The sequence below is a fragment of the Emydura macquarii genome, unplaced genomic scaffold, assembly GCF_026122565.2.
Source record: "Emydura macquarii macquarii isolate MOO-44397 ecotype Brisbane River unplaced genomic scaffold, CSIRO-AGI_Emac_v2 contig_1348, whole genome shotgun sequence".
In the NCBI taxonomy this organism is placed as follows: domain Eukaryota; kingdom Metazoa; phylum Chordata; order Testudines; family Chelidae; genus Emydura; species Emydura macquarii.
In genome coordinates, this window is record NW_027131485.1 from 8,860,488 (window position 1) to 8,884,379 (window position 23,892).

Here is a 23,892-nt window from a genome sequence, read left to right on the forward strand (position 1 = left end):
AAATTTATAAGGGTTCTTAATACTTCTAAATAATCCAAACATTTGAAAAAAGTTGTTTATTATAGCTTAATCATTTGGTCAAGAGCTCCAGTTGCATTTCCCACTGGAAATTTCTGCAATAAATACACATCTTTAAAAAATGGGATAAAGGCATTTTGAACGTTGGCTTCTGGAAATAATGAAATTCTGTAGATCTGAGCCTGGAAAATCATTATTCCTTGGAGAACTGTAAGTTACAGGTTGCCAGTGAGAAAAGAAATAAACAATCTGTAATGCACAACAAGGCTGCTTTGTTTTTACAAGACGTATTTTTAGTTTTTATGAAAATAATACCTTTTCCTCAAAAATTTAAGTGTGCATATTATCAATTTCAGTGGGTGCTTCAAAGATTCCACATTGTTACTTAAAATGGGCAGGAGGGAAATACCTGTCAATGAACCCTTAATCTTAAAATGTGCATCAGAAATGAGAGGATACTTAAAACTGACAACTGCTGGACCATGCTGCAGTGGGCCTCCCTCTCCCATCATGGAAGGTAGGGAGCAGCCGTCCCTATGACACTGTTATATTAATTTAGATGGAATAAATGTGCCCAAAGAATCAAAAGTTTTTGCATGACTCTGTCACTGTCCAACATTAAACAGCATTGTGAAGGATGGTCACTTTTCCTGCTTTTGACGAACAGACATGAGGGGAAGAAGAGACAAGATAGCAAAGGTGGAGAAAATACAGCTTTTGTTGATGGAGAATTCCAGGCAGCTGGTCAGTTACAGACAGATGCTCTGAGTTGACAAGTCTGCCACAACAGCACTGCTCTGAGTTCTGGCTCATTTCCTGGGATATCATCTGGTTGGTCTGGCCCCTCTCCTACTCGATCTCTCTCAGGCTGGGCAGAGCTAACTAGAGCTGGATGGGCTGTCTCATCTGCATGTGCTGGTGACATGTGGTACAATTGACCTCAAGATCTGATCAAATGGAAAGCCAAGAGAGAGAGAGAAGATAGGAGGAAAAAGAGTGGGACAGAAAGCATGCAAGGGAAGGGGAGATAAGCAGGATCTTACGTGTCTCTGGTTGATGCGATGGTGATGACCAGGTGTCCCTGTGGATGTGCCAAGGTCTGGACTTCAAGATGATGCAGTAATCTTCTGGGTTCACAGGTGAAGGATGAAGTCCCTGGAGGGGAGCAGGATGGAGGCCTGCAGGCCTTTCCCTTCCTCCACAATTTCTCTGTCTGTTCACAACCCCCAAAAGTCTCTTTTTAAGAGCTCTGAAAAAGGGGCTAATCGGCAGAATAGTCCATCCTTTCATTATTTGTTCACCATCAGACCTAACTTCTGACATATCAAGTTTGGTCCATTAACTTCCAGTACAACACTCTTCTTGTTTATCAGGTATGGTCTCAACACAGTCTTTGAATTACATCAGTAAAGCCCTTTTGTTTAGACTAACTTAGTCTTTCATTTTTGCTAATTTTTATAAACAATCGTATGTAACAATCTAAGTTGGACTTTTGTTACCTTTTTTCATCACCGTTGGTTAATACAGGGGACTAAACCATTTATAAGCTTCCAAACCCTTTCCTCACTTGGATTCACCATTGGAGTAGGCATGCTATGACCCAATTATTACAACACTATCATCCTCTCTATCCTCAGATGAAGAGCCATCAGTGGGATCAAAATACAGGGATTCACTTAAGGAAGGCCAGGTATGAAAGAGGAGTGTGCTTTGGGGACAGGCTCACATGCAAATTGTCCCCCTACCCCACCCTTCTGGGGACAAGTAAATGCAGCTTAAGTTTTAGCTGAAAAAAAGACTGCAGGACCCAGTCCTATCTCCTTTTACTAAAAGCCTGCTTCTGTTCCAATTTAAGTAAATGCAACTATGCCCATTGAAACCAATGGGAGCAGGAGTAGGCCCATATGCAGCACAGTCAAAATATATATGAAAGGCATGATCATAGCTCTTTAGGCTGCGAAAATCCCAGTGCTAGCACTTAGTTTTGTGCAAAGTCCAACAGCTCTATACTTCTAATCCCAATGCCTGCTCTTAATACTCAAATATTCTGTCGTGAATTTGCCAGGAGCTGGCACCGCTGGAACTAAATGCTGAATTGGCAAATATGACTCTGAGAAAGGATTGCTGAGTGGTACGTTGAGCACAGTGTGCTTAGTAAGAAGGAACTGCTGTTTATGAAATTTAGCTTAATTAAGATTTTGTGACTTAAGCTTTTGGGAGGGTATTTCTAGGAAAAAAGTAGCCCTAAGAATAATAAACAGAGGTTTAAATGAGAGGTTTGGCTACAGGAACGTTGGTAAGGATAGGTCACTCTTTCTTGTTATCTATGCAGCATTCACAATCCTTTGCAAAGGTTACCTTAAAATAAGCTCTGCTTGAATTATTCTCCTTTGGGTATTATTCATCCCATACATGTGTTAGCAAAAAATTGGAGGAATTGTTTGGAGCAAAAGTAGATGAGATAATGTCAAGAGGAAGAAGAAAAAGAAAGAAGAAATGTGAATGCTTTTTGTTAAATGTGCATGAAATGTGGAAAAGTTCTTATCCCACTGAGCATGCTGCTATTTTTCTACTGGGCTCACAGGGAGAAATGTAGATATGATAAGCTTCCTATTTTATGAAAGACCAACTGTTCCCTTTCTAGCAAGGTTTTTTCTTCTCTTTTACTTTTTTTGTCTAGCTGTGAAATTTTTTTCATAGTGATAGTGGAAAAATACAAGGATGAATGGCTAGAAGACTCAAAACCCACCTCTACTGGTTGGGTAAAAGTAAATTATTTCTGAAGGGTACTATAGTGCCCCGTACATACTTCTGGTGTAGTTGTACTTACTGGCTGGTATGAGGCACCTTTGTACATATAAGCAGCAATTGTGAATCAGTGTTGTTCTGGAAGTCTATTTAAGAGTTATTAACTATTAACTTACGCTAAGGACTCAGATGCTTAAAATGGAAGCAGCAGCTTTGGTAACACAGTGTTTAAAGTATGTCCCTCAGCGAACCAGTTCGATTTAAAAAAATTGTTTTTTGCTGGGACTGCAAACCCTTCTGTCCCCCACCTCTCCTTTAAGCACTGCCTGAGAGGCCAGTTTCTCAGGTGCACCACAGCAGTGCTTGGCAGATTGAGGGTGTCCATGACAATGGTGGCTTTCTGCTCGTTCCCTGACACTTATGATCCTGGTGACAGTCAGGGAATCACTTCAGCTTGGTATAACTTGGAGCAACCTCAGTCCTGCTCTAAGTAGAACTTCCATGTAATGCCTCCTCCACACCACCCGTGGACATTACATCAGCAAGGATAGTTACAGTGTGTGCCAGCCACACCCTTTCCTGCTCCAATATGTCCCCAACACCAAGAGGATTGAGTTTAAATGGGGAGAACTATCTCTCCATTTAGAGGAGATTTAAGTCCTCTTTGTGCTGCCAGAAACCCCCATTCAGGATTACAGTTAATGGTAAATCAAGATGGGCTATTGAATTCCAGACATCTCCATTTTCAACAGGGGCACAAGGGGGTAAGATTGTGCTCTGACTCTCTGTGACCTTGCACCTTGCCAAGTCATTTCCATCGGTACAAAGTGAGTGCAAGACTGATTTGAAACGATTCTGACGTCAGTATCAATTTTATACTGTTGCATATCATCTGATTTAAAAAATAAAAGGCTAATTTTCTTAATGTGTTTCTAGGCAGAGTTTCAAGCTTATTGCAGAATTCAGCAAGGCTGTTGTAACCTGCCCTTACTCGGTGTGGCACTCTGTCTCTCTCTGCTAGTATTTAGTGCACAGATGGAAGCCTGCTACAATCTTGGCTAACAGAGATGAGTTTTTTAGCTTGGGCACTAGACCCTGATACAGTTAGATGCAGAGGTCTTAGGTTCAATCCACTTTACTGATGCCCCACTTAGGCATTACACTGTGTAGCAGAAGTCACTTAGGGAATCCTACTGTGGAATCTAGGTCCAGAGTACCTAGTGATCACAGGATCATGAATACATTGATGCATTATCCCAGAGCCTGCCAATGGAAAGCAAATCTGCTGTATGTAATAATACAGCATGGGGTTAACAGGGCAAATTGGTACAGTAAAGAAAACACCTCATTCAACAGAAATGAGCATGAGTTTACAAAGCCAATGTACAAATTATTCTTATTAAAATGTCTCATGTCATTACAAGAATGTTTGCTTCACTGAGTTCTAGTATCCACTGGACACAATCCTAATTAGCATAATTACATTTTTTACTTAAGATTAAATGAAAATGCAAACATGGGATTCAGATCCACCTAAAGTTGTTAATTTTTATTTAAATCATTCTAGGTGGGCTTCATTGTTCCTTTGGACAGGCTCATGGAAGATTTCATATCTAATTATAACTTCTTAGCCAAAGTTCTGCCCCAGAGGAAATTATGTTCAGCTGAATGATACAAGACCATTTCATTACTTTATTAAAAGAAGAGTAGCCATGCTTTGGTAAACCTCCCCCTTCTAATAGTTCCCATGGACTGCAGTGAACTAATCTCGTTTGCTGGACCAAAACCCAATGATACTCTTGTGAGCTTTTATTGAACTTCCTTTGTCATTATCCTCAGCAACCAGACCTCTCCCTACAATAGATTCATGGGTGGGAAAGAGGTAAACCCTCCAAAGATTTCCTTTCCAAGTTTTCCCCACGTTGTTCCAACAGTAAATATATTTTCTAAAGGACCTGAACAATGATCAGTGACTACGAGCAGGTAAAGAGTGTTTCAGGCTCTTTGGCTTTTTGTGCGAGTGTGGCATTGATTTTGTACCCATGCTTATGTCAGCATTTGCACAATCCTTTAAAAATATTTATTAGAGAGTGAATAAAGGTTGTTTAAATGGTGGTAAAAATAAGTCGTCATCCCCTGGCCAAAAAAAAATCTCAGCTGCTGAGTAACACAATGTCAATTAATAGATTCACAGACTGTATAGCCAGGATACAGTGAGGAATGGAAGGTTTGGCATGTATTGATAAGATGGGCGGGTACAATAAAATCAATGGGAATGGGCCAGATAGGCTCCTTTTCTGGAATAAAGTGGTGGCTCAGTATTCTGCACAGTAACAGGAGGAGTAGCTGAGTTAAAATAACAAGGAGGCCAACCCTGAAGTACTTACTAAAACAAAGTTATCAATTGATTTCAGTGGGAGTTTTGACTGAGTAAGTACTCCAGGACTGTGCCCATGAAGGATTCTGTACATGCTTAGAGCAATGATGTTGAGAATTTAGGATCAGGCTCTTAAAGATTCAGGTAAAAATGGACTAAACCTTTTCTTCAGTCCTCTCTGGAAAGCCCCATGCTTTCAGATATTTTCTTAGGTTATAGCTTGGCTTATAGGGAGCAACAATTAATTAGTATCTCTAGGAAACACACAAAAACTCATATCCAAGGTTTATTTTCCCATCAGATTGCCACCTGGTGTTCCTATCCATCAACATTTTCCCTTCTTCAGCACACTCTCCTTCATAAACATAATGTGTCAACAGTGGTTCTCAGAAGATTTTCAAGGACTTGAAAAAGTCTTGGAATAATGTGAATTGTTGGAGTGATATTTGCAGGTCCTAGCCATCAGAAGGGGCAAATGAAATACAGCAAAGAAATTCAGAAAAACAGAGAGCAGAAGGAAGACAAAACGAAAGCTAAGAGAAAATACGGACATTAGAGAAGAGAGCAAAGTACAGGAAACACATGGAGAGGGATGGAAATGAGAGGCAAAGACAGTGAGAGAGATTGTGCCTGGCTTGGGGTTGCCGGTATCTGACCCATAGAAGGGTTTCTGTTTGTCAAAGCACTTTGTAAGATTAGCATAGCAATTACCTGGAATTGCTACTAAATTCTGCAGCTCTTGTTTAAGATTCATGATGTCCTTGCACAGCTGAATGTCATCCATCCTGTGGAAACAGGAAAAGCATAATGTCAGGAACATACATACTTGTTGCATCTGTTTGTGGGTCCAGCTAAAACAACTGTGAAACAAGTAGGACAGCCCTTTCCTTGGGGCTTCATGCATCTGCTTGAGGTATGAATATTTAGCCCATGTACCAAGCTGCCATCAGTCACAGACACCTTTCAACACACAGTGTTGCAGAACAAATAACCTCCATTGTAATGCCCTGCTAGATGACCACTCCTATCAGTACTTTAATGTTCTATGCAGATCTAATCCACATATTTTTATTGCCACATTAGTGCTTTTTTTCCCTTTTCTGCTGTTCACCCTACCTCTGGAAATGGGCACCTGCACATTTAATAAATCAGCAGTAGTATTGAGTCAAGGGCAAACTATCAGCAGTTCAATCCCCAATTGTAACATTTCAGCTAGCATTCACTAGGTAAAAAGGAGCAACTGAGAATGAAAGGATAATTCAGTGATTAGGATATTAGCCTGGGACTAGTGTTCAATTCCTTGTTTTACCATTGACTTCCTCTATGATGCTGGGCAAATCACTTAGTGTCTCTGTGCCTCAGTTCCTCATCTGTTAAAATGGGGATAATAGTATTTAGCTAGAGTAGAGTGAAAATAAAGATTTTGAGGTGCTCAAACAGTATAGTAATGGAGGCCATATAAGTACAATACGTAGAGAATAATGTAACGTAACTAAGACCCAGTTCTGTGAGGTGCTGAGCGCCTTCAGTTCCCATTGAAGTTGATAGCACGTCACAGGGTAGGGTTCATAATCTTTGGTAGAAGCAGCAATACACTGCAAATGTTGATGTATTCCATTGTATTCTAGCAATCTTCAGGATTACCTTCCCAGCAAATACCTTTTAGATTAACATTTGGATTCAGCTTCATTAACAAACTGGGCTTATGTGCTCATGTACTGCAGCTGAGGGCTGTTTATGGGGCTGCTGTTTCCAAATCACTTTTCAAAGAAAAAAATAAAATAAAATGTAGCCTTTGAGATACACTCTTTCGCTCAGGTGCCTTTCCCAGATCAGCAATGTGAGCCCTATCCACACTCAGCTACAGACTCCCTGTTTCACATATATCCAGTTCCAGGAGTTGATTCTCAAAGTCAGCTATATTTCTGCTGAATGTTTGCTATACATTCCATCCTTATTATTACATTATTGCAGAATTCTTATTAGTCAAGTCTTTTCAATGCAGCAGAGGTGATGTTAGAAGGCCCAGAATTGTAGTTGGCTCATATGAGAGAAAGAGCAAAGGATAATAAAATCAAACTATAGACTTAAGTGTGGAGTGGGACAGTATGCGTTTCTGGAACAAGCAAGATTATAATCACAAACTGAGCCCATATCCTCCCCCTCAGGCCCCTACACCGAACACTGGCCTCCCCAGGGATGTGTCCATCAGCTGCTTTGCTCATGTTATTAAAACATACTGATCCCTTTATTGCTTGCTGCTTTGGTTAGCTCCATCTTGCCTTTTTTTTTTTTTTTTTTTTTCTTCTTATGTTCATGTAAGAAAGGAGCAATGGATATTCTTTCCAGCTTTGGTTTCTGTCCTCACAGATGGTGTCAGTGGAATGACTCTGATAATTTTCATTGTTACTGCTTTCCTTTCTTCCCTGTCAGTTCCAAATGCCCCTGTGCACCTCAGCCAGGAAGCAATACATCCTCCAGGATCTCTCCCTTTACAGCCTGTTGACAGGATGAGAGCCTTGCTCTTTCTATATCATGGTTAATCTTCATTCTGCCTCCACCTAGAATGGTTACCTGTGGCCTAATCACTAAATCGCTATTATGTTTGTGCCCAATACACAGAGAGGCAGAGACCTTCATGCTGAAGGATATTTTCCTCTCAGATTCTCCACATTGTTTAAGCTGATCACGAGCAAAATCTGTTTGATTCTGCTAAATGGTACTGAAATTACTTTTATCAATTAACAATCTTAAACACTATCCCTGTAGGAGAAACAGTATTAACAATGTTTTGGGAGGCAAGCAAAACACATAACTCCTCATACATTTTGTGTTTGTACAGTTTGGATGTTATGTACTAATATAATATATTTGAATAAAATGACTGTTCACAGGAAAGAGACATTTTCTCAGGAGGATTATGTTCAGTATCGATCTGCTGTTTTTGGCTGATGTCTACAAGTCAGATCATCAGCTGGTGTAAAGAGATGTAGTTTCAATGCAGTCAGTTCATACCAGATGAGGATCTGGCCCATAATATTTTTTTTTAAAGAAATTCTTCTTCCACCATATAAATTGGTCCCAGTTCAGAAAACCTGAGCCATGGAGGCACTGCTCACAGCTCCTCACTGTGCCAATCTGGCCTCCTGCACTCCAAAATGGTGTCCCAGAGAGTGATATTATTGCTCTCTACCCTCACAGTTTCTCTCAAGGTATTTAAAATGTTGTTAGAAGCTGATCAGAAGATTGATTCATCCCCAGGACTTGCTGGCCACACTTCCTCTCTGGCCAGCATCACCCAGTTTGGGGACAATGCTGGCTTCCTGTGCTGTCCTCAGCCATAGAGGGAAAGTTATGGCCCCTCTCACCACTGCACTCTCTGCCCCTAGAACCGCCCATGGAGTTTTAGCTGCCAGAGGCCTCCACCAGTGCAGACTCATTTTCTTCACATACCATATTCCCAGCATATCTCTATTGTCATTCCTGCCTCATAGCTCTTTGGAGATAAGTAAATAAGATGCTGAACTCTCCATGGCGGAACAACTCTGTCACCATCTGAATTCTAAATGTCATAAACAATTTGACCTTTGCAGAGCCACAGCCCCTCAAGCTGCTGGGTTTTGGTGACTGATAAAAGTTAAACCCACCATCTGCACTGACTCCCTAAGCTCCTTCTAATATCTTTCCTCCCTTCCTTATGAAACAGCCTTTTTATCTCATCCATTCCATGCTACTGTCTAGCAAAAATTTGCGCAATGTACTCAGATGGCTAAAGAAGATCCATGGTGCCTATTTGTAAACTCTGAGCTAAGGCCTCAGACACATAGTGTAATAAATGGGTGTGGGAAAGCACAAGTTTGGATGTAAATACAGAGCTGACTCTGTGTGCGTGTAGTGAGCAGGATAACATGAAGCCCCAGGGCTAAATCAGTCTATCCTGAGCAAGGGTCACATCATTGTTCCCTCAAAGGGGGGAACTGTTAGGAAGAGTAAAAAGAAGCTGGGGGTGCAATCTTCCAACTCCACAGGCCTCTGGGAAGAGAAGGGAATCTCAGCCATATGGAGGGCCTTTCAATCTGTGCAGCTACTCTGGTGCTGCCCACTTGTCCCCCCAACAGCCTGGTTGCATGGAAAAAGTCCCCTGCGATCTGTGCAGTAGCAACCACAGCAAGGCCCAGTGGGAATGAATGCTGCTTTAGAAAGCACCATCTCCCAATGGATTTCTCATTCAAAATTCACAGTCAGCAAGGTATAATGAGAGAGAGTGAGAGAGAGAGAGAGACTGGTCCCCACCTCCAAACCTAATGTATCATAAATTTCATGGAGCTCCAGTGTGTAAGTGCTAGGATACAGCAGTGATAGAAACACCTAAGACACAAAGAAGGAGGAATCTACACAGCAGAGGAAGCAATGTCTTTTTTTTTACACTCCCACTGTTCTGCAGAGCAGAGTTCCCTCCACTCATGGCAGCTGAGAGGACATTCTAATTCTCCTAATTATTACAACAGCTTTTGTATAAAGGTAACATATGCCCTACAAATAAATTCACAAGGTCACATGGCAGATGATTAGGAAAAGACACATGAGCTTTTGTTTAGCTTATCTAAAAGACCTGATCTGCTTTTCCATCCCCATTCTCTCTCATTTTGGAGGATAACCAGGTAGATCAGATCAGTCAGGTTGTTGGGTTGTACTGAATCCAAAGTTCCTTTCCATACGTTATGGTATGGTATGGATGAAATTCCCAGACCCGCTAATCTATCTGCAAAGCAGTTTGAGATACTTTGTATGAAAGTTGCAATGTACAAATAAACTTAACTGAACACAGCATAGTGCGTGTGTTATATGATTCATTTTATCCAGCACCTCTAAAGCACTATACATTTCTGATGCACCATACATTGCAATAAAGACATCAGTAAACTGAAGAGCTGTTACAGTTTGTCTGGTTTCCATAAGAGCTGAGCTTTAAATATCTACATAGGCTCTGGATACAGCAGTGCTAACTATGTCAGTTACAAACATGATAAATTGTTTCTCTTAATAACAGACAAAATTCATTTCTGGAGTAACTTCAATTGAGCTACACCAGGGATGAATCTGGGCATGTACTTTAAAGCATTCCTGCCACTCTTTTTAGAACTCCTCTTTCATTACTTAATGGCTTCTTTCAAGAAATCCTGTACATGTTCAGAGATAGCACTCTGAATAGCAAGAGTTATCATCAACCCTCTTGGTATTTTAAATTATATCTTCAAAAGCTAAAACCAGACAATCTCTTTGCCCAGGAAATATAAAATGACTCATAATGAATAAAAATGTGAACAAATGACTTTATAAACATGTCACAAGTGATAGAAAAATAAACAGCTTTAAAGACCCCTGCAGTAAGCTGGTATAGAGACACAGCTCACTGATACATCCTGCCATGGTCCATTTGCTAGAAGAATGCTCTGAGACATAATGCAGTAGTTCCCATACTATCTGCTGGTTTAGATATACAGCCCGTGTCATCATTGCTCTCCACAGTGCTAGAGCAAGAGAAAGCAGTGAACACAGGAGAAATTCCATTAAATCATGTCTAACCAGGTCTGAGTGTACAGTGAAGATAGATGTCAAAGATTGTTTTTAAAAAAAGATTGGAGAAATACAAGAGAAATAGAGGAGAGACATTTTTTAGGTTGGAGTTCTTTTGATTTTAAATATATTTTGCCAAGGAAGGGCATAGTTCTATTCCGTGATCCAATTCTAGATCTTGATTCCAGTGTTCTGCCTCCATATTTGTGCAGCACTGCCACTGGAAGTGCAGAATCCTGGAGTTGAGACCTACTGTGCAGCTGTGGGAGAAGAATTTTGCCCAAAGACTTTCCTGATAACAAAAAATATTGTAAAAAACTTAACAGAGCTTTAAAAAATGATTCATGCTTATTTGGTAAAGGAGATTTTTTGTTTTCTACTTTAGCATTAGTTCATTCCAAGCAATTGAATATTTCTCCGAGAGGAGTAAGAAAGGCCGGTGCTCATAGTTTAAGATCCAGCTGGTATACAGAACTGTGCTCCCATTAGGAAAAAAAATAAAAGACAGTAAAAGCTATAGCACATTCTGTGTTTCCCACAGTTCCCTAATTATAATGATCATCTAGAGGGAAAAAAATGTCCTAAAGAGTTTGGTAATTACAATTAATTGTGGGTGAAGACCAAACTGTTTAGAGATTAGGAATAAGCATTGAAAAGTTTTGGATCTCAGAGTTCCAGGTGGTAGAATTGCTGAGCGAAGGTGGTTATGTTGCTAAGTAGTGTTTAAGATTCAGAATTAGACTCCATTTCAGTGGTTTGGGGACAAATTTCACCCCACCAAACCATTGTTTTAGAAAAAGGATGATCTTGTAGTTAAGGGACAGACCTGAGTTTTATTCTGAGACTGCCACAGGCTTCCTATGTGATCTTGGGCAAATCACTTACTATCTCTGTTCCTCAGTTTCCTCATCTGTAAAAAGGTGATAATAATATGTCCCTAACTCACAGCACTACATTAATTAATGTTTGCAAAGTGTTTTCTGATCCTCAGTCAGAAAGTGCTATCAAAATATTAATTCATTTTTTCATTCAATGCTTATCTGAATTATCCACCTGTATTATCACGCAGGGAAACAGTGTGAACAGGATTTCTTGTGTAATTTCCATTGCTTCCTTCTATCATGAAAACAGCTTCTTTGGCCATTTCTGCTCCCAGGCCTTGCTAGATACTGAGAATTCAAGGATGCACTAAATGGAGAAATAGGGAAGCAGAGTTAACTGAGCTCTTTCAATCTGCAGCAAAGTTTTGGTTCAAGTCTGAGGGGAGTTGGAGGTGTGGGAAAAAGGCTTCCTTCCTTGTTGTACCCAACCCTGGTTTCCCCAACCCTAACTGCAGTAACCACACTGAGATTTCTTGTGGTGCTATGTTTTTATTACTACAGAAGCAAATTAATAAAAGTAAGCAGGGTTTTCTAGACACACTGTACTGCCAGTTTCGCACAAGAGTCATTTTGAAGGTAGCTATGCTGTTCATATAAAGAAGTCAGACACTTGAGCTACACATGGAAGTGCCATATCCTCAGCTTACATGAATCAACATAACTCCATCAACTTCAGTAATGCTAGGCTGATTTGCACCACCTGAGAATCTGGCCCAGGGCATTTATCAAAGCTGTATGCAGTGTTGTTGTAGCTCTGTTGGTCCCAGAATATTAGAGAGACAAGGTGGGTGACGTAATACCTTTTATTGGACCAACTTCTATCGGTGAGAGAGACGAGCTTTTGAGCTACACAGAGCTGTTACTCAAGCCTGGGAAAGGTATCTGTTAGATCTTGAATTTAGTTGTGATACTTTAAATACCTTTCCCAATCCTGAGGAAGAGCTCCGTGTAGCTCAAAAGCTTGTCTCTCTCACCAACCAATAAAAGGTATTACCTCATCCACCTTTTCTCTCATTTATCAAGTCATCATATAAAAGCTATGTGTGGCCAGAAACCCTGACTTCCCTGTTTATTTTCCTGCTGTTAATAACAGAACTGTTTAAGGAACAAAGTACCTATAGGTTAAATGATTTCAGCATAAGTTTAGCAGCTCAGCATACCAAGAGAGTGCCTGCTAATTTTATTGACTGACTTTGAAGGCTAAAAATAGATATGTTGTCTCCTTGGTGTCTCCAAAGGAGTATGCTTAAGTTTCCCCTGTTCTCTCTTTATTTGGCCATGTTGCTGGAAGCCCTTTTGAATTCACTTTTGCGGATCAAAAGCAACCCCACCATTTCAACTTGATGGTTTATGGGTCCCCGCTCTTTAGCAGTCCTTTTACTGGTTTTGCCAGAGGCTATTTAATTCTGTAGTTCTGTTAAGGTATATTCCTGTCTGGGAAGAAAAATTGCGCATTGCAATAAGAGTCTTAGAAGACAGAAGAACCCACCCTAAGGGAGATTACAAGAGAAAAACCTTGGATGATGATGCAGAACCATAAAATGATATTATTACACCAGCATCAGCAGAGGATCTTCTGAAGCGCTTATAGTAGTCTTGTCCCAACCATCATTAGAAGGAATGTTTGTTGAACATTAGTTCAGTGGGGACATTGGTGAGGGAGACTTCTGGGATTCAAAGGAAGAATATAGTTGAAATAAAAGGGGAATAGCAGGATTAACTGGACATTTCGGAGTAAAAATCCACACAGTCAGAAATGGTGGGGAATAGTCTGGCTGCACAATCTTTGGTGATGAGGAGATTGGCGGTGTGATTTCTCCCCATCTATCAGCAGGACTGGACGGAGAGGTAGGTTTGGCCTAGGAGAGTTGCAGAGCTTGTTTGCTTATATTTAAGGCCAGCCAGTAGACACAGGAAACATGGAATGGGATTTCTTGAGTAAAGATTTTTGCGGAATAGTATCTCTAACTAAATCTTGGGGCTAACTGAGATTCTTGTATTGATATGGATTGTGTCAATTTTCTAAAACTGACCTGTTTTATTTCATTTTATCCCTGTCAATGCATTACAAATTCCCTCGTGGATTCCTGAAGCCTCAAATTATAAAGCCATTAATTCACAAATAACATTTAATAGAGGAGAATATAGTACATATTATCTGAGTCATTATGGTGTGTGTTTATCACATTGTTATTCAGCTCAGCAACTGGTGATGCTCAGACAGGAACACACAGAGCCTGCAATTAATGTAACAGATTGCTAACTAGCCCTGCCTGGCAGGTCAGATTCCAAATAAAAAATCCTATGATTAACTTCAACTATTAGAGCAAGTGGGTTTATCTCTTCTAGTTAAAAGCACTGTCTGATCCTGAAGGAGTATGGGGGAAAATACCATACTGGTACTTTGAAATAGTATTGTAATTCAATTATCACAGATATTTGATAGAGGTGAAGGCAGCAGTGTTTGAAAATCCTAGCCATTGCAGTTCATGTTTAATATATATTTCAGTCAAATTCAAACTAGTGAAAATTCAGCACCACTGAAGCTGCCTGAATTGTATCCTCTCTGGCATTTCTGTTATCTTGGGCTGAAATCTTCTCTCATGGTAGTCATGGAGTTATACCACTAACTTCAGAATAGCACATGCATGTAGGGACAAAATCAGAAAGGCTAAGGCACAAAATGAGTTATATCTAGCAAGAGACATTAAAGAAAATAAAAAGAGGTTCTATAATTACATTAGGAGCAAGAGAAAGATGATGGCACATGTAGGCCTACTACTTAGCAGGGAAGAAGAACTAATAACAGAGTAGATGACACCGAGAAGGCTGAGGTGTTTAATGCCTCTTAGGCTTCACACTTCAATACAAAGATTGATTGGGATCACATGCATAACACAATTAATATTAACAGCAAGGGAGAAGGAACACAAGCCAAAATACGGAAACATCAGGTTAAAGAATATTTAGATAAATTAGATGTATTCAAGTCAGCAGGGAGTGGTGAAATTCACTCTAGGGCACTTACAGGTGTAGCTGGAGCAATCTCTCAAAACCATTAGCAATTATCTTTGAGAACTCATGGAGGACAGGTGAGTCTCAGAGGACCGGAGAAGGGCAAGCATAGGACCTATCTTTAAAAAGGGGAACAAAGTGGACTTGGGGAATTATAAACCAGTCACACTTAACTTTGATACTTGAAAAGATATTGGAACAAATTATTAAACAACCAATTTGTAAGCACCTAGAGGATCATAGGATAATAAGTAACAGTTGACATAGGTTTGACAAGAACAAATCTTGCCAAACCATCTTAATTTCCTTCTTTGACAGGGTTACTGCCCTAGTGGATGGTAAGCAGTTCATGTGATATATCTTGATTTTAATAAGGCTTTTGACACATTCCCACATAACATTCTCATAAGCAAACTATGGAAATTTGGTCTAGATGAAATGACTATAAAGTAAGTGTACAACTGATTGAAGAACTGTACTCAAAGAGTTGTTATCAGTGGTTCGTTGTCAAAGTGGATCCAGTACTATTCAATATTTTCATTAATGACTTGGTTAATGGAGTGGAGAATATGCTTATAAAATTTGCAAATGACACCAAGATGAGAGGGGTTGAAAGCAATTTGGAGGACAGATTTAAAATTCAAAAAGACCTTGATAAATTGAAGAATCAGTCTGAATTCAACAAGATGAAATTCAATAAATACAAGGGCAAAGTACATCACATAGGAAGGAAAAATCAAATGTATAAATACAAAATGGGGAATAATTGGCTAGTAGTATAGAAAAAAGGATCTAGGGGCTATAGTGGATCACAAATTGAACGTGAGAGAACAATGTGACACAGTTGCAAACAAAGGCAAACATCATTCTGATGTGTATTAACAGCAGTGTTGTATGTAAGACACTGAAGGTAATTGTTCCACTCTGCTTGGCCTGGTGAGGCCTAAGCTGGAGTATGGTGTCCAGTTTTGGGCACCACACTTTCAGAAAGTTGTGGACAGACTGGAGAGAGTCCAGGAGAGAGCAACAAAAATGGAAGGCTTAGAAAACGTGAACTATGAGGAAAGGTTAAAAAACTGGGCATGTTTAATCTTGAGATAGAAGTCTGAGCAGGGCCCTGATAAAAGTCTTCAGATATGTTAATGGCTGTTATAAAGAGGATGGTGATCAGCTGTTCTCTCTGTTCACTGAGGATAGAACAAGAAGTAATCAACTTAATCTGCAGCAAGGGAGATTTAGATTAGATATTAGGAAAAATGTCTAGCTATAAGGCTAGTTAAGTACTGAAATAGGTTAACAAGGGAGGTTATGGAATCCTTGTCACTGGAGTTTTTTAAGAAAAGTTTAGACAAACACCTGTCAGGGATGTTCTAGGTATACTTGAGGGCTAGTCCAGGCAAACAGTCCACAGCAAGCTGAAGTTTCAATCTACAGTGCAATAGTGTGCCACACACTGGCTGTCCATGTGGATGCTGCTATTGCACATTAAAAGTTCCTTGGGCCTGGTCTACACTTACCTGGATATTCAGCGGCAGTCAATGGGAGTTACGCAAGCTATGGAGAATAGCTTGCATAACTCCCGTCGACTGCTGTGCTTCCCTTCTGCATGGCGTCTTTACTGCACTGAGCTGACGGGAACTGTGTTCCCATCAACGCAGCGCTACACCACTTGAGGGGGTGGTTTTACAGCGTCGACTTCTGGATTGATTGAGTGAGTCTTCACGGACTGCTCAATCGATCCAGAAAGGTCGATCTGAGGGCGGCAACTTTGCCGCCGTCAGTGTAGACATACCCCTAGTGTGCTTTGATCTACTCCACTTTGAAATTAGAGTAGGCTGATGTTCACTATAGAACTTTTAGTGCATGGCAGCAGGATCCACACAGCCAGTTACTGCATAACAGTCTAGTGCACTATAGATTTACACTCCAGCTTGCTATGCATTAACTGTTTGTCTAGATCAGTGGCTCTCAACCTTTCCAGACTACTGTACTCCTTTCAGGAGTCTGATTTGTCTTGCGTACCTGCAAGTTTCACCTCACTTAAAAACTACTTGCTCACAAAATCAGACATAAAAATACAAAAGTGTCACAGCACATTATTACTGAAAATTTGCTTACTTTCTCATTTTTACCATATAACTATAAAATAAATCAATTGGAATATAAATATTTTACTTATATTTCAGTGTATAGTATATACAGCAGTATAAACAAGTCATTGTCTGTATGAAATTTTAGTTTGTACTGACCTCGCTAGAGCTTTTTATGTAACCTGTTGTAAAACTAGGCAAATATCTAGATGAGTTAGAAGACCTCTGCATACCTCCAGGAGTACGTGTACCTCTGGTTGAGAACCACTGGTCTAGACAAGCTCTGGGTCCTACTTCAGTACAGGAAGATGAACTAAATAACCTCTCAAGCTCCCTTCCAGCCCTACATTTCTACGATTCTATGATTCAGTGACAACAGGATCAGGGACATTCCTGGCAGTAACATCCTTATGAAGGTGGATTTTCTATACATAATAAGAAAAACTTTGTGTTCCCAAGGCACCAAGTGGTGGCAAAAGTAGCAAATTAGTCTGACTACCCCTAAACCTTAGATCCAAATACCCCAAACTTTATTTATCTAATTAATCTTCAAATCATGTCTATGAGGTAGGAGACTGTGTGATTATTCCTATTTTACAGACTAGGATCCAGGCTAAGTGACTTGCCTATGGATATACAGTAGAGACAGGATTTGAATTCAGAAGTTCCTTACTCCTAACCCTGTGCTGAGTCCATCAGACTAACCTCTTTAGTGGGTTAACAAATTAATTTATTGGATTCATTTCAACATTTTATCTATTCTCACTTTGAATGTAAAACCAGAGCATATGAAATTGAAAGATTTGTAGCAAAGCTGAGTAGACTATTTAGGTTACATTGTTATTGATTACTGAGCAGTTTATGGGCAATTTGGTTCCTTTTTGCACATAACCACACTCTCTCTTGAAGAAGTGATTGATGTAGGACAGATATTTAGACAAGAATATTAAGTAGCTATATGTTATTGAATAATCTGTTATTTCTACTTTGGAGGCATTAACAGTGGGGAAAAAACAAAGGCATTGTTTTGTGAAGGAGTTCCATTTAAAACTATGGGTGGATTTTTGCAACAGCCCAGATAAATAATCTGGGAGCCTCTGTGTTGTTTTGTGTTGAACCACCATTGCATAGATATTGAATATAAGGAACTGATTGATGACCAGATATGCCACTTACTGCATGATCAATGGTTGGTTAATTTGTGCCGTAAACCTTGTTTCAGAAGGATTATATGAAAGTGATTAAACAAAAAGGTTAAAGAAAGAACTGTGTGCTCAGATGTTTGTGCCGAAAGAAAAAAGAAGAAGTCATTGATCTTGGATAGTTTAATCTTTAACTTTTGCGTATAGTTCATCTTCTGGTTGTTCCTTAATCCAAAGGGCACAGTAAGTAAAACTTTTTCAGCTGATTTCACACGGGAGTTTTTCTTTTAAAATGTAAAGGGTTTTTTGTTTTGCTTTGCAGTTTAGCTTGTTAAATTAGAACCAGCATTTTTCTTTTTAATTTCCACAAGGTAGAATAGTAAGGGAAAAATGGATGCTATATCACTTATATGAGACTGGAGTGGGTACTGTGTAATGCAGAGGACCAGAGACTCAGCTGGTGTAAATCGGTATAGCTACATTGAGTTCAGTGGTGTAGAGAAGATAGATCAGGAACTTATGCTCATCCTTTTCATAATACAAAAACAAGATAATTTTCAATGAAATTGAAAGGTGACAAATTTAAAACTGGTATAAAGACATACATTATTACACAATTAGCCTCTGTAATTCTTTGCCACATGATACCATCGAGGCCAAGAGCACAGCAAGAATTACAAAAGGACTGGACTTTTACCTGGTTAATAAGAATATCTAGAGATAAAGGATAAAAATTAACCAAGAGTTGTAAAGGGATGTAACTCTCATGCCTCAGGGCATAAGCCATCCTCTAATGAACGGGAGCCAGAAAGAAACATTTCTTATTGGCAAGTTATTCCATAACTGCCTATTACAGAGTTCATTCCGCCTATCTCTGAAGCAATCTGGACAAGCCACAATTAGATGGGCCATTGTACTAGCCAGGAGGCTTGACTAGATGAGCCATTGGTCTGATCCATTATGGCAGTTCTCATATTCCAAATGTAGCTATGCCAATTTACAGCAGTTGAGGATCTGGCACAGGGATTACATGCCAGTTTTGGGTCATTTCTCACTTTTTTAGAAAATTCACCAGCCTGTTGCTATTGATTATGGGCCTGATCCTAAAGCCACTGATGTCAGTGGCGAGACTCCATTGATTGAACCCTTAATTCTTATCAATAATTTGGCAGACCACCAGTTTTATCATATAACTAATAGTTTTGTCTCTGCACAGAAAGTAATATCTCATGAACCAGGCTTTTCTTTCCTGGTAAAAAAGATATTATTTCAATGAAAAGTTAATCAGTCTTCACTACTATCTGAATAGCTCTTCAGTCATGTAATTACTGTTGATGATTTCTTTAGAAGCCAGATATGGGATTTATTATCCATTAATAGATAAATTCTCTGTTATTTGGGATAAAATCATAAACTAACAGATTCCATCACGAAATGATGAATGAAATCACAAAATGTCCTTCTGAGAAGGGTCTAGTGTTGGCTGACTGCTCTTTGAGTGATAATTCACCCATAATCCATTTGGTTGTAAAGTATTCATCCATCCATTGAAGGAGTGCAGGGTCCTAGTTAAAACTGAACATTCATTTAGTTATGAAATACCAGTTTTTCTTTTAAGGAGAAAAAAATCAAATCCTATCGAACATCTATAGACTGATGAAAACCCTTTTTATTTTTTTCCCTGTAAGGAACCAACTATTAGTGCGTCATCCATCAAGTGATAACCACTAATTTATGTCAATGCTATACCCAATGGTAAAATCTAGTTAAACACATCTGATAAATAAGCTGGGCTATTTTGCATTGGCCTGTCAGTACCATTTCCTGTACAAAATTTTTATGCTCAGTGATTATAACCATTCTTCCTCCCTCTTCATCTTGTCGCTAACAATGGATGTATTTTACTCCATTTGTTTTCACCCCTACATATATTTAAACAATTGTTTTGTACCAGCAGCTGAAAATGATCTTTTGCAAAGTCATGTTTCTTAATTTAGATTTAATTTAGTAATGAAAAAACAAAACAGAATGACTCCATTTTATGATTTTTCTATTTGCCAATGTATTATCTCAATCAATTGCTCTCTTGGAAGTTGAATATAATTATTTCCTTATTTCCTATAATTATTTCCTTTTTTAAAATATTTAAAAAAAAAAAATCTGCCGTGAGTTTGTGAGCAGAACCAGTGCACTATACTTGAAATACATTACACAGGGATATTAAAGCTATTGGAGAGAATCTTGGCATCTATGGAGATCAACTGTGCAAGAAGATGACTCTGTTGTCACAAATATTGCATCTGCGCCATGTGTTAATAAGATCCTAATCCTGTAAACATTTACATTTGTGACTATTTCTATTGACTTCATTTGGCCTGAAAGTGTGCCATACTTCTGAAGATGAAGCCCAGGGTATCTGCAGTTGGGTTCCCAAAAACAGAAGCACCGAAAATTAAAGGTAAATTTTGAAAATTTTGGCTTAAGTTTTGTCCCAAAGAGATGAAACAAGTCAGTGGCAGAGTCAGGATAGAATCCAGAGCATCTGACTCTCAGTCATGTGGTCTAGCCACTAGGAAATGCTCCCTTTCCTATTCCATAGATTCATAATAACCGTATCACAAATTCAGTGCAGAAACTTCTTAATAATTATTTTTCCCATCTGCTCACTACAGATAATGAGATTTCTGCCTTCCACGTTGTTCCTTTTTTTAGGATACAAACATCCTGCAAAATAAACACAGTGTGCAATTCTTTAAATACTTTGCTGATAATACATTTATGTTGGGCTCCTACTCCATTTATCATAGTCATTGTACATTTTTTAAATTTTGACTTTTAATTGAAAACCCAAGGACCAAAATTTCCAAAAATGCAGTGTTCAGACAGAACCTGAAATCTTTTCTGCTTTTAAGTTTTTTTTTAAATTTTGACAAAAAGCTGAAAATGTACTAGCTGACAGGTATGATTTTCTTTTATTTTCTTTTGTTTTTATTCTCTCTTATAAGCCTGACTTCTTTCACTGCTGCTTCAGTCATTTGTTCTTGCCCAGTACAAGGGAGATTGCCATGCACAGAGAAGTACTAGAATTAGGGCACAGCAGAGGAGAGCTTTAAGCAACTTTTGTATCCCACTTGGAGGACTTATCTACATGGTGAGTTACTGCACAGCAAGTAATCTACAACAATCTTGTGTGCTACTTACTAACTGGTCACATGGACCCTGCTATGGCGCATTAAAAGTTCCATAGTGCACGATGACCTATCACTGTTTAAAACTGTAGTATGCAAAGTGGAACTTTTAGTGAATAGTAGCAGGATCCACATGGCCAGTTAGTGTCCAGCATGCTACAGCACTATAGATTTACACCCCACCTTGCCACTCACTAACTCTCTGTATGGACGTACCCTATGATTTGTGTTCTGTGAGCCTGATTCTCATTTATACTAAAGCCCTTTTTCACTGCTCTGTCAGCATAAAGTGTCCATTCTAAGGCTTCTTTACACTGCCAGTGTGGCGTATAGAGGCTTTAGTGCAGTGGTGTTCAACCTTTTTTCATTTGCAGACCCCTAAAAAATTTTGAATGGAGGTGCGGACCCTTTTGGAAATCTTAGACATAATCAGCAGACCCCTTAGGATCAATGGACCACAGGTTGAAAACCACTGCTTTAGCATAAATGATTGTTCATTTTGACTCTTTCCAAGGACCTGTCCCTTTCTCCTTTTATCTGTACACATTAATAAAGCACTCCCTCCCCACATTCTGGTAATAGTAACAGTTCTCATCATGCTCACTGGGACCCAATATTTGAATTTTTGGGTCCTGCTATGTCGGGATTGGTGAATGGGCCAGACAGTTGATCTCTAGATCATACTGATATGTTGGGAGAAGTGGTCTGCCTGAATGGAAGAGGAGACTCATCACTGGAAGTAGATAGCAGCCTTCATCTGTTAGAAGGCCTGCCACCAGATGGAGAAATGCTAAGTCTTGTTAGGTGGATAGTGCTTTATGGAAACTCAGGATGGAATAAGGGACAGCCATGTGATCTTCTGGAATAGAGACAATGTTTGGGAACTGAGGAGGGAAGATCACAAGGTTGTGGGAAGTGGAAGCTCGGGGGATTACATAAACTTGGAGGAGCATCCATATTTTTGGCTATTTATCAAAACACAAACCCAGTCCAAATCTTGTGATGGGTCATATGCATTTTAGATAGTTCCCTGTAATTCTAACATTCTTTATTTTGCTTGATCCACCCATTTCTGTGCTTCTCCATACCATAGCTACAGTAACAATTCCCATAACCTATTGAGGCAACTATTGGTGTTAACATGCTTGTTCTGAGACTAACAATAAACTGAGGCATGAATCTGCCTAGTACTATAGCAGATGGCTTGTATGTTTGGCTTGTCTGCATCAGACTGTATGTTGTGTAAAGCTCTGTGTGTATTTATTGCACTCTATAAATAATCATTAAAAATAGTGCAATTTTGGGCAGGGACTGTATAAAAAATCCTTTGAACTTAAGTCTTTTCTCCATAAATTCAAGAGATCAGCAAGAGATCAATGCTTGAGGGTAGGAACAAGAGCTAATTCAGGAGCTGGGACTGGAACCTGAAGTCTGAGCTGTCCGGAAACCAGACCAAAGGAGCTACTCCATTTTAGTGAAACACAAGGCTAGTACTAGCTTAGGAAGAGAAATTTACCTTCTGATTAGTGTATGAAAGGGAACAGAAGGCAACGGAATATACTGATTTACACCTGTGTGTCTCAAACTGTGCAGCTGGCCTCCCTTTGGGAGACTTTTATCTCTTTTAAGAGAAGGCTCCTGCAGATCCATAGTAAAGGAATAGTGCTTTTCTTGCTTAATCATTTTCATTTTAATTTCCTCCTTACTAAGTCCTTTGGAAGCCAAATTTTCTGATGTGGAACCAATGAGTGTCACTGCAAAGAATGCGTGCTGCATACCCACACATGCGCGCGCACACCTGCTGCCTCTACAAAACCCTGCATTTGTGCTCCCTTTTGTGTGGGTAACTACATATGCAGATTAGATAAGAGGGTGTTAGTGGGTGTAATGGGAATACATGCTTTTTAGTGGGTGCCCCTATGGCAGCCACAGCTAAAAATTTAGCCTTTTAACTATAGTAGACATCAAACAGATGGTTTTGCTGCATCCTACATTGTGACAGGTGTGTACTGGCAACAGCGTACTAAACATGGATATGTCTGTGCCTTGAAGTTTAAACCCAGAGCCGAACTTCGCTGAAATTTGTGGGTATTCATACCAAGGATTTTTTTTCAGGCACATATCTATCTTCCCCACCAATCCGCAGTCTCAGAAATACTTTATAAATATCAAGGAAGTCATAATGGTTACATGGCAAGCTGAACTTTAGATTTCTTTTAGTCCATGAGTGCACCTTTCAGGTGACAAGCTTAGCTTCCTTCACCTCTCTCAAGGGGGGAGCCCTACATCCAATCTTAGATTGGATCTCTGGGCTGCAGTCTATTTCACAACCATATTAACATGACAGGCTCAAGCTGTAAGTCCTTTTCCCTGGGACCTGTGACGAGCACCTGATTAAAGTGATTCAGAAACAGCTTCTTCCAAACAAAGCATTATTTACTCACCCAAAGGTACATAGCAAGCAGAGACAAGGGATAGAACAACAAAAATCCAATATGCCTAGGTTTTACCTACACATTCTTTCCTTGCAAGTGTTGGGTAAGTGCTACTCAGCCCAAATATCCCAACTCCAGGCTGACAGAGAGACAGTTCTGGCAAGCCTCTCTGTGTCTCTCTCTGTCAGAGACTCATCTTCAGCTGCTGCTGCTGCTGCCTCCTCAACCCCACTTCCTTTCTAGCCTGAGCTCTTTAACGTTTTAGCATTCCCTTTGGTTCTAGCTTTGGGCCTGGGAAAAATAACCTTTGCTAGGCTGGTTGGAGACAGGCAGGTGGCATTTCCCCATTAGTAGCTTCCCCACTGTTTCCTCAAACATCCTTGGTATGTTCCCTGGTGGTACTTTATCATTGCCATTGTTT

The 23,892-nt window shown here is 39.6% G+C and overlaps 1 protein-coding gene across 2 annotated transcripts in view; it reads right to left on the reverse strand.

The window, feature by feature from the left end:
• Nucleotides 1-23,892, reverse strand: part of BMERB1 (bMERB domain containing 1) — a 112,843-nt gene that overhangs the window by 18,510 nt on the left and 70,441 nt on the right. For both annotated transcript variants that reach the window (XM_067551068.1, XM_067551066.1), the window contains exon 3: nucleotides 5,855-5,928. In XM_067551068.1, the coding sequence (XP_067407169.1) occupies nucleotides 5,855-5,928 (74 nt within the window). The remainder of the gene's footprint in view (nucleotides 1-5,854; nucleotides 5,929-23,892) is intronic.